Genomic DNA, 10981 nt, shown 5'->3' with positions numbered 1-10981 from the left:
CCTGCTGAAGGTCTGATACGAACATTGTCAAAGGGACTGAAAGAACATACACAGTTGGTTTCTGCCATGGTGAGAACAGAAATGAGGGCTAATAATTACTAAATTTAAAGGTGATTCCCACATTTCCTGTAGCAGTAGAACTATCCAGATGAGAGGGATGATTGTTGAGATTGTTAGTGTAAAAGTTAAACTATTTTCAAAAGCTGTCAATGGCTTTTTGGTTTTTGGAGATACTAGCACCTCAGCTTTTTGTGACAGGAAGCCTTCACAAATCACAAACCCTGTGTGCTTCATATTTAATTTCCAGACAGAGAGGAAATGGACTTCAGGCGTAAAATATGACTGTAGCTCCATGAATGCCACAAAACTTTGCTGGTTTAGATATTTCACATTGGCAACTTAAATAGCTAATGAGATGATTATCTTTAGTCTCTATTGTTCTTTCCTTAAAATTCAGTAAATTCCTAGCAGGTAATGCCCTTCGTGTGTCATTGAATTCCTATACATCTTGCAGCAATGCTGGTATTGTGTAGCTCTCTACCAGCAGTCACTGAACATACACCTAACCGTTAGCAGTGCTCTTGTGTGGTCACCACTTACAGATATAGAAGGGCAAAAGGAAAAGGGAAGATGTCTTCTAATAACTGGCACTTATTAGAAGGAAAAGAATAATAAAGTTAATAAATGTGTCTGCTGCTGAAATATAAAACTTTTGGGCTATTGCAACTTAAGAAAAAAATTAGTCCTTGCCCCACACTGTTTGCTTTTAAATTTGCAAAACCTGGTGTTTACCTAAGTTATGTTTTCAGTAAATGTCTGCCTTATATAGAAAGTTTCTGAAAACATGGTTTTGTCTTTAAAGGGGGCTTGTGCATACATTTCCCAGTTCTTAGATGATGGATTAGTATCCTGTTTTTTGTGGAATCTAAAGAGGCTGCAGTATTTTTTGTGTTCATCTGCCCTTTTTATATTTTAACATACCCATTTTTGTTTGTAAGCCTTCTCACTGTGCAAGTTCTTTATGCCATTGCATTCAAAATCTTGTCTTAGCAGAATGTAAATCATGTCGGAAGACAGACTTTGTGATTGAAATATTTCAGTTATCTTAATTCTGACATGGAACTGATGTGCAGTTAAGCTTTTTAGCGAATAGGAAGTTTTTATACGTAGAGTAGCCAAATCAAATTTTTTCCTGACTGCTGCTATATTGAGTTCAATATACTAATTTGTACCTGTTGTTTTGGCTAATGTAGCATTTAAAAAATGAATTATCAAGCAAATAATTTTTAATTTGTTTTAAAATTAAAGGCCTTGTTCTCTGCAACAGCCAATGATGCAAACCAGCTGTACAACTGCTTGATTAAGACAGGTTTACAGCTGCTTTACATAACCAGTGCAATGTAAAACAGCTGGACTCTGTTAGGGAATTTGGCCTAAGAACTGTTAAAAACTCAACTGGACAATTGAAGAGTGATCTCCATGGTCTAGGAAGGAACTATATGCAATTACTGCCTTCATTTGCTTGGCTTCTTCCAGCTAAGTAATCTTGAAACTTTTACTTAGATGTAATCTGTGCTGGAGAGTACTCTTGCCATAGTTAGTATTTTGTCTTAACTTGCTTATATTTTTGATAATTGGATCCTGTGATTTTCGTGTTGTGCAAGTTAGATACAAAGTTGGAGGAATAAAACTTTTTTTTTTTAATTACCCCTGAGTAAATCTCAAAGTTTAAATGCAGACAATGTCAGGTAGGTCTAGGGTAACACAGTTCTGTCTATGCAAAGATAACTTAATCAGTTGAGAAATTGCCACTCCTAGGGCACTGAGACCTGAAATCATTATTTCTGACTGTGGGAATTTAAACTGATTTTGGAAGTGTAGTTACTAAAGTCACTTCATATAAGCAGTGGAGGGAGACAGGTACATTTGAGAAGGCATTTCAGATCTTTAGGGGACTGACTCGTGCTCTATGCATGTTTTTTTCTCTCTTTCTTTGGTTACCTAAATGTAGGTGAACTCAATCTAGTCCAAGTTTTCCCCATCTTTCATGGCAGAAAATACCTAAATCTACTGGTAGGTTGCTTGAACAGTTTGAGAAAAACTGAACTATTACAATTGTTTTTCCTAAGAAAGATATTCCTTGTTTTAATTCTGTAATATCTGATTGAACAGTCATTCAAGAGCAGACTTCAATTTTTTAAAAACATATACAGAAAACTAGTATCATATTTGACATGTAGATTGTAATGATATGATTTTCAGAAGCACTGAGCACTTCAAGATATATTATCCTTGTTTAATGAAGTCTGCAATTTTTGCCTTTCCTGGTAATTTTTTTTCGTTTTCTGTGTATTTTCTGGTATTATCTACGTTCTGAACTGTGGAATATATATTTTGAATATACAGGTTTAACAAACCTCAACTGGTATATTTTGCCTGTATCAGTACATTGCAAGATGAGATGTGTATTTTAGAATGCTTTATCTCATTAAAATTGTTACTGTTGATTAAAACAGTTGCTTTCCCACAGGAAAATCAAAATGGCATGCTGGTGGAAAAACAAAGAGATTGACTCAAGGAACACACAAGACGGCAAAACCGGTATCTGCTCATTTTTTATTATGACATAAAATTTATGCCACTAAAATGTTTTGCGATATCACTGATACATTGTTGGCTGAAAAATACTAATATAAAACTCTGCATACATTGTATTTTTAAGGCATAAAAGTTTCAAAGTCAAATATTCAGAAGTTAAAAAATGTCAGAATTTAGGTTATCTGCCTCAGTCTTTACTTTTGGTGCTTCCTAACCCCTGGATGCATGACTTTGTGGCATTGAAGTTATTTCAAGGAAAGTGCTGTTCCGTAAAATGATACAGGATATTCTTCCTATAAGCATGCTGCTTATACAAACGATACCTTTCTGTCCAGTTTCTAATTTAAGGAAATGCTTTAATTCTTGACCTCATATGTTAATGGCTGAAGTCAATGTAGCCTATTTTGGAAAAACTTAGTGCAGGTGAGTAACATTTCTGGAGTTATGACTGGAAAGCATGTTCAGATGAGAAGTGTCAAGGAGAAACTGTGCTTATTTTTATTCATGGTTTTCCTGTGTGACTGAGAGTCTTGATTACATTAATAACGTAATGCCTCAATCTTTCCTCATGTTTAATATTTTTAACAGTTGCTTTTCTTTGATTAATGGATTTAGCCATTAGTATGGCTTTAGCCATTTAGTATTCTGTGACAATCTGTCAGATTTTGATAATATGGCACATGGAAGATATTATTTTTTGGGGGGAAAAAAAAGTTCTGCTTCCATAGAGGTATACTTGCATCTATAAGACATAGACATGCTGCTTTCTCGGTTTTATTTAGCAACTATTAACCCTGAGTTCTCTCTTCATGTACTAGTCTATTAAAAACACTGTGTATCCTGGTTTTCTTGTTCTGTGAAGGTGAAATTTTATTGATGTAGTTGGGGCTCCCTATAAGGATTTACCCTCAGAACATTTGGGGTGTAAGAGTTATGTGCTACATAGTTTGGGTTCTGTCAATTTTATTCACTTGGGAATTATGTAAATACTGAGTTTTCAGAAGAATACTTGATTATTATTCATTGTCTCTGTGTGGGATTGCTGTCCTAAAACTATATTGTAGAAATAGTGCATTTCGAGTGGGTACAATTAAGGTTTGAAATGAACTGCTGAGTGCCTGTGCATCTTGGCACTTCGGTTTGGCATCCAGCACCTTTATTTCTGCTGCATTTCAGACACTGGATACTGCTGTACGTTGGTGGCTTTTTTGTTTAGTTTTGTTGAGCCTTCAGTTTCAATTTTCCTTTACATACAAATGGACCACTAATTTTAGGAAAATAAACTAACAAGAACTCTTTCATAGGATTTTATCAACCTCATCTTCTTCTCAGTAGGGTGCTGGCAAATCTATATTCCATACATTTTGGCGTTCTGAGAATAAACATAGACTTCATGCTTTCCAGAACTCCAGGGCAAGTTACAGGAACTATTTTGGAAATGAAAAAAAAAGAAGATTCAGTTTTTATGTCACTTTCATCATCCACACTGAAGTACTTGAGATGTAAGAAGGAATATTCCCATGTTTCTTAACTTCAGAGGCACAAAAGCTCTGCATTTTCTGCAGTTGCAAGTTTGAACTATCACTACAAATTAGAACTAGCCCTTCTGAATCACTGCAAAATTGTTGAACATAGATTACATTTCAAATAAGTATTGTCAGTATTGTCAAAGGCTAAGGGCTCTGAGATCACTTGGAAGATTTAAAAATAAGTAATTATATCCAGTTAAGAGTGATCTCTGGAAATTTGCAGGATTGGACCTTTAGAACTCTGCTTAGAAAAACTTAGTTCTGTGTCCTTGTGTCCTGCCAGTGGAAAGAGACTTGTGCCTCTGCTAACCACAGTGAAAAATCTGCTGAGAGTTAGTTGGAAGTACTAGGCACAAGGACGTAGGTGGTGTTTATGTGGCCTGGGCATAGCACCTTGGTGAAGATGTGGCGTCATTGCCTTACCATTCTTCAGACTACACTGTTAGAAATATTTTTGTCCTGTGCCCTTATCTTCCCTCAGAATACCAGAGAGATTGAGAGATTATAATCTCTAGAAACTGGGTTTCATTATTGTAGCACACTCAACCTGAGCATGGCACTGGAAGATATGGTCTGGTCTAAAGTACATACTTCTGATAAATACTGTTTAATTAAAACTTATTTCCAGGGAGGATGAATAATAAAGCTAGTACTGTACATTAGCACAGAAACTAGAGTCTTGAGAATCTGTACCTAACCCAGCATTTCTTGCTTTTCATAGTGAAAGGTTAGTTTGATTCATTAGAAAATTTACTTAGGATGCTTACAAGTAAAGATTCTGCTGGACAGTATACAGTTTAACTCAGAAATTTTGCTTGCGTTAAACATTTGTATGGAGTATAGCAGTCTGTATAAAATATAAGTAGTAACTTTATGTTAAAAGTAGTCTGCTGCAAATCTTAAATTTAAGGGAGTACTGGCTTTCATTTCAGTAGAGCTGGTGGCAGCCGAACTTGATTGAATTTGAGAGTAGCTTGCTGGGTTTGATCTTTTTTCCTTGAATTTGTGGAGCTTGAAGTGTAAAATGTGGGACATGATTTAGGTTCTTCTCAGAAAATTTAATTCTGTTTCCTTGAGTGGCATAACCAGGCTGTGACACGTTCAAATGTACCTGACTTACATCAAGAATTTAAAATATTATTTCTGTTAACTAACCAACTACTAAATGCTTACCTGCTTGTGTGATTGGATTTACAAGAAATTTGGTAGTTCAGGGTTTTGCGTCCATTCAAAGGTCTTGTACTGGAATGTGAGTAACTGTAAACGTTGCTTAGGTTGTACTTAGACACTGGAAATCTGCTTGCAGGGGTAATAATGGAACTGCTACAGTTCAACATGCTGATTTCCTAATTAAAATATGGCTGACATATAAGAAAGATGATAAATGGATGCCAAATGTAGTAGATGGATAACATTTATTGCTAAATATCCAAACATATTCCATGGTGCTGTCTTGAAGATATATTTTCAAATGTATCTTTCCAGTAGTGGGGATTATGCATGGTTCCCATTCCAAAACAACCGATCCTTCATGTGAACAGTATTAGCTGAATGAGTCGAAATCTAATCACTCTACTAAGGTCATATTTCATAAATACAGGCAGCAAAAGGTAGCACTATTCTTCTAATATAGCTATTTATGGTTCTGCAGTTAAGGTTGTGTCATTATAAACTGTAAAACTTTTACAGGAGCTGTAAATTAGCCAGTATAAGCTTTGCTTTAAAGTTTTATATACAAGGCATCAGCTAAGGAGCATCTTTTCTCCAAGCTGTTCTTTAAGAGGTGACTCTCATGTCATAGAAGAAAAAATATTAAATACTCTGACATATGAAACCCTTCTGAAATTCCTGTTCATTGGTTGTTTATGACATGCATCTTTTCTAAACATCTCTTGTGCATACATTAGCTGGGGTTCATCTGGAGTACACTTGGAGCATTTTGAGATATATGTAAGGGTAGCAGAGATGTTAGTGTGATTGTAGTAAATCAGTTTCCCATTCTTCTCCTTCTTACAGAAAAATCAGAATCCGAACACAAGCACAGGTGAGAGCATAACCATTTTTTGGTTATGCTAATTACGAAGGGCAATTGTCTGTGTTTATGCAGTGTGGTGCTGGTAGTCAGAGCACTGGCAGGGAATAAGCAGACTGGAACCCAGAGGGGGTGGCTGCTGAAGACATGGGGCTCTGGCTAAACAGTTTTGCAGATTCTGTCTTCGCATCAGAGTTCCTTGTGTGATGGTTTTAGATGGGAAGCTGTGTTTATGGTGTGAATTTATCAAATAAAGCACCTAAAATCTGGAGAAGAAAGGCATTTTTATTCTTAAATACGGTGATTGAAAAATCATTTGGTTATTTTCTACTTTCCCATTCTGTAATTTGAGCATGAGAAATATGAGTTAATTTACATGTGTCTTAAGCATGCAGGGAATGTTTTGTAGCTTTGGCACAATTTGTTGGTATTCAGGAGGAATCTACACACACAAAAAAATTCTCTTAAGGAGAATGAGGAACTTTTCCTCTAGACTTTGTACGGTCTTTGGGTCTCTATTCTATATATTTCATCATTACATATTACAGCTCTTCCTTAAAAGTACTTTAGTATACAAGTCCTTCCAAAACTATGCTACAGTCCTGATTGTCTTATATTGCCTGTAGTCTATAATGACTTTTCTGGATTCTCTGCCTCCAAGTACAGTCTTACCTGCCATTAAACTCATCTTTTGGCCCAAAGAAATAATGTTTCCCAGCTTTCTACAGTGAGGACCAAAAGGCTTGAATCCCAGTCAATTGTTTTGCTATTTACAGTATTTCTAGTTAGTGATTGGATATTGTGATTATAAACTCTCTGTACTGGCTTGTGCAATATTAGGTTTGATTGTTTTTTATTCAATCACCAAAAGTAATTTTTAGGATGAAGTTTTGCAGTAATTCCTACAGGTGTGCTCCGGTAGGAATTAGTTTTCTGGAGGTCTCTGCTACAGTGGACCAGGGTATCAAAACTGCATTAAAGGTGCTGTTAATATGTATGCATTAATGAAAAAACCCAAGCAAACCAATCAACCAAGAACCAGACTATGGTAGCATGTAGCTAATACCTCCATCACAAAGTAGCACACAGCTGGGCATCATGTCAGGTTTACTGGAGGTGCTTATCCACCTGGCTTCTCTGTGATACAGAGGCATATAGAAGCCTGGCATGGTAGCAGGATTTTTCTGGTTTTCTTGTTGTTGTGGGTGAGAATTTCAAGTTTAATAAGGACAGTGTGATGGGGCCAAGTGCTGATTTGGTATTTTCAGCCAAATAGGCATGCTTCAGAATCCTTTGGCAGGTCCTGTGCAGATGATTGACAGTCTGTCTGAGTCAAGGAGACGTGTCTCCATATGGGTGACTAAGCAGAATGCACAAGGTCAACAGATACACAGCACTGAGGTGGCACGACAGTACTTCCAAGTACATACGTAGTGATTCCTGTCTATGCCAGGGTTTGTGAGGAGAGTTGGATGTTCTCCCTCTGCTCCCATCACATTTAGCATATTGGCAGTCCTCTGCATCTGTGCACCAAAGTTGTATTACATCAGTTGGTCTGCATATTAAAAAAATCAGAACAGATTTGTTGTAGTTAAAGCTGTTAAATTACAACTTAAACCAGCATGAGGACACTTTCAGACTTGTTGCGAGTAGGAGCAACTACATACGTTGGCACAGCACTTACATTGGGTTGAATTGAGCTTGCAAAGTTACCAATATGGTGAGTGGAAATCTTAGTGCAAGTAGTCTTCTAAAGTGTGAAAGCTTCCTTCTGTAACTAATTCATTGCTTGCTGGCATCTCCTCTGCAGTGTAGCCATAACATATTGATCAAAGGGCTAGCCGCATCAGCATTTCACTGACGTTAATGCTCGTATATTAGAATGAGGGTTTAAAAATGATAAAGTCATATGTAATGTCTCGGTAATAGAATTTAACTGTGATGGGATATTGCTGGTATGCTTATTAGTAAAAGGTTATTTTCATCTCTGGATGAACATACTTGTCAGAATAGGTAATACAGGATATGTAATTAGCACGTTGGAAAGTTACAATTTCTAAAAGGCAGAATACCTTGTACTGCTGTGCAATGTGAATGTTGGGTTATGAATGTTAAACAGAATCTAGTTCTACATACCTGCTGCCTACTTTTATGATAAGAAAGGGTGTTTTAAAAAACCCTAGTCAGTTGGATGATGTAGTCTTCAGTGAAAAATATCTTGTTTACAAGTGTTTGAGTATGTTGAAAAAATGTGTGTTGCACAGAAATACAACCCCTTACCTTACTTCTGTTTCTTGTTTTTCCTTTTTTCAGAACGCTGCCATGGACTGTAAATTAACAGCAGCAGCAGCTGGGGATAAAAACTTTGACAAAAGCCCAACAAAAACAAGACAGCCTCGAAAAGTTGATCTGCGAGCTCGATACTGGGCCTTTCTTTTTGACAATCTCAGACGGGCGGTTGATGAAATCTATGTTACATGTGAATCGGATCAGAGCGTAGTAGAATGCAAGGTAAGCCTTCAGCTGTTCTGTGCCTGTTGTCACATGGCTCTTACCGTACTTTTTTATACTTTACAGAAAAGCCAAATCAGGAATTAGAGTTTAGAAGCATGATACTTTTTGATTTGCATTTAGTCAAGGCCTGCAAATAGGAAAATTGATGGTATATTTATTCAGATTTCAGAAGATACTTTCATTTTAGGCACCGAGTAATTTTTGACGTGTATAAAGCTTATAATGATGTGAATGTTATTAGCTCTCAGTTTTTTGATTAAATGAGTTTTTGCTTATTGAGTTCTAATTGTTTTTTAATTTTCTGACTGAACAGGGTTTGGTTTTTTTTTCCCTGTAATGTTCTTTACTGTAGATGGCACTGTTGTGATTCAACCCTTTTCACATTTGTTTGCTTCCAGTGAAGTGGCTTAATTATACATTGCTCCCTTTCTGCAGTGATAGTTACCACTCTTCTAATTCTCTCTGCAGTGTTAAGAAAGCAATTGGTGGTCAGGTGTAAACAATGTCTGGTTGGGATGTCTCTGTAAGGCGTGCTTCCTGATTTTGAATAACCTGTGTTTGTAATAGCTTGTGTATCTGTTTTATGTTTTATGATGATTTTCTAGTATATCTGTAGAAAGACCATTGTCATTTAATAAAAATCATTCATTCTTTAGAAATGGAATTTATTGCGAACGTGAAGGGAAGCCAGAAGAATGCATTATAAGAGAAATGTTTAAGATACGACTTCTGTCTTCATATTAAACATGGCTGAAAACTCAACACATTCTGGAAATGATTATCTAATCACTGTAAAATATTACATGTATCAATTTAAGTAAACTTTTTTCTTATCATATGCATCTAGTACTCTGCTGTAATAAGACACGGCCAAATTGACTTTGAGATTAGCGTACAAATGCATTTCATTGAAAGCAGGTTTGAAAACTGAACAGTAGCTAGAGGCTTCCAAAACGCTGGTTGGTCTAACACAATTTAGCATTTTGTTACTGAACTGTCTTCCTCCTCAGGAAGCTTCTCTGGAGAATTTTTTGGTTTAAGAAAATCAGTCAGCCTTGCATTGTAATTAGATTACCATTTTAAACTTTAGTGACTGAAAGAACAGAACCGTATTTGTATCATTATCACATATTTTTGGTGTTAGATATCATTTAGCATTTCAGTCGTGCTACTTGAGCTGTTCTTGGATCGAGATATTACATAGCCTAAAAGTCTTCATTTTAGTAGATGCTTGACAACCATGTATGTATCTGTGTGTATCAGATTACTTGTTTGCAAAACAGAGGTAGAAAAAACCAGAAATGAGTAAACAGGGGAGTCCAATGTCATGTGTTGTAAAACCTGTGTGACATTCATGTTGCCTTGACCTTTTAAAAGATCTTTCTTCTCAGCACAAAGAAGTGCCTTACTGGAGTAGCTGTATGCATTTGTGCTATGGTCTGTTGTTTGTGAGATTTTTCTTTTAAAGGTTACTGTTAAATGGTGATTATTTTTACTTTTTATAAATCACTAAAATTTCTGTTGATTAAGCTATGAAGTATAAAACTGTTGAATATTTCAAATTATTTTTACTAATGTTTCATTCTATCAATTCCACTGATTGTTGTTTTTACTTTTCGGTGGATATTGTTGACAGATACAGTCCAGTTTCTACCAGAGGTGAAGTTGTCAATGTGTTCTAGCTAACCACTTCCAGCAGAATATTTTAACTGCTGCCTTTTAAAGCGAGTGCTTTACGTAACTCTTCATAGGCAGGCATATATTACTTTTGGTACTACGTGCGTAGGCTTCAACTAGGGAGTGATCAAACTCGTGATTAGCATGGAGGTATGTTTCAGTTTTGGGTGGAATATTGGTGGGGAGACTGCAAGTCTTCTCACCTCTGATCTTGAAAAGCCAGAGCTTGCTGTCCTCCGTCAATTGAAATGTCTTAGTCTAAGTGCAGCTTTCATATTACGGAATATACAGAAAGCGTTCGCTGTAGTACCTCAACCTTTTAGGAGTTCATAAATTAAAATAATGATTTAGTCTCAGAGTTCAGTTGGCAAATGGTATTTATTAAGAAGCACTCACAGGACATTGTTTCAATAATTCAAGCATAGTACGAAGCCTATGTCCTACCTTAAAAATGACTTAAATCAGTCTTCAGTTTGGCCATGACGGTGTGTTCATGTGCAACTCACTTCAGGTGAATGACAAGCGTTTGCCTCTCTGAAACACTCGTTTTACTGCCTTGGCTTTGGTAGCCCTGTGTACGTTGCTGTCACGTTACTCCCAAGCACCAGATTTCATATTTTGTACTGACTGT

At 36.4% G+C, this 10981-nt stretch overlaps 1 protein-coding gene across 1 annotated transcript in view; it reads left to right on the top strand.

Annotated features, from left to right (window-relative positions):
* Positions 1 to 10981, top strand: part of SCAPER (S-phase cyclin A-associated protein in the ER) — a gene marked incomplete at its 3' end in the record, with an annotated part of 54675 nt that overhangs the window by 8313 nt on the left and 35381 nt on the right. The window contains exons 3-4 of the mRNA XM_010149319.1: positions 2531 to 2601; positions 8473 to 8670. Of these exons, the coding sequence (XP_010147621.1) occupies positions 2531 to 2601; positions 8473 to 8670 (269 nt within the window). The remainder of the gene's footprint in view (positions 1 to 2530; positions 2602 to 8472; positions 8671 to 10981) is intronic.

This window comes from Eurypyga helias, unplaced genomic scaffold (assembly GCF_000690775.1).
Source record: "Eurypyga helias isolate BGI_N326 unplaced genomic scaffold, ASM69077v1 scaffold14413, whole genome shotgun sequence".
NCBI classification, from domain to species: domain Eukaryota; kingdom Metazoa; phylum Chordata; class Aves; order Eurypygiformes; family Eurypygidae; genus Eurypyga; species Eurypyga helias.
The sequence above is the reverse complement of the archived record's forward strand: the minus strand, read 5'-3'. Positions and strand labels throughout refer to the sequence as shown.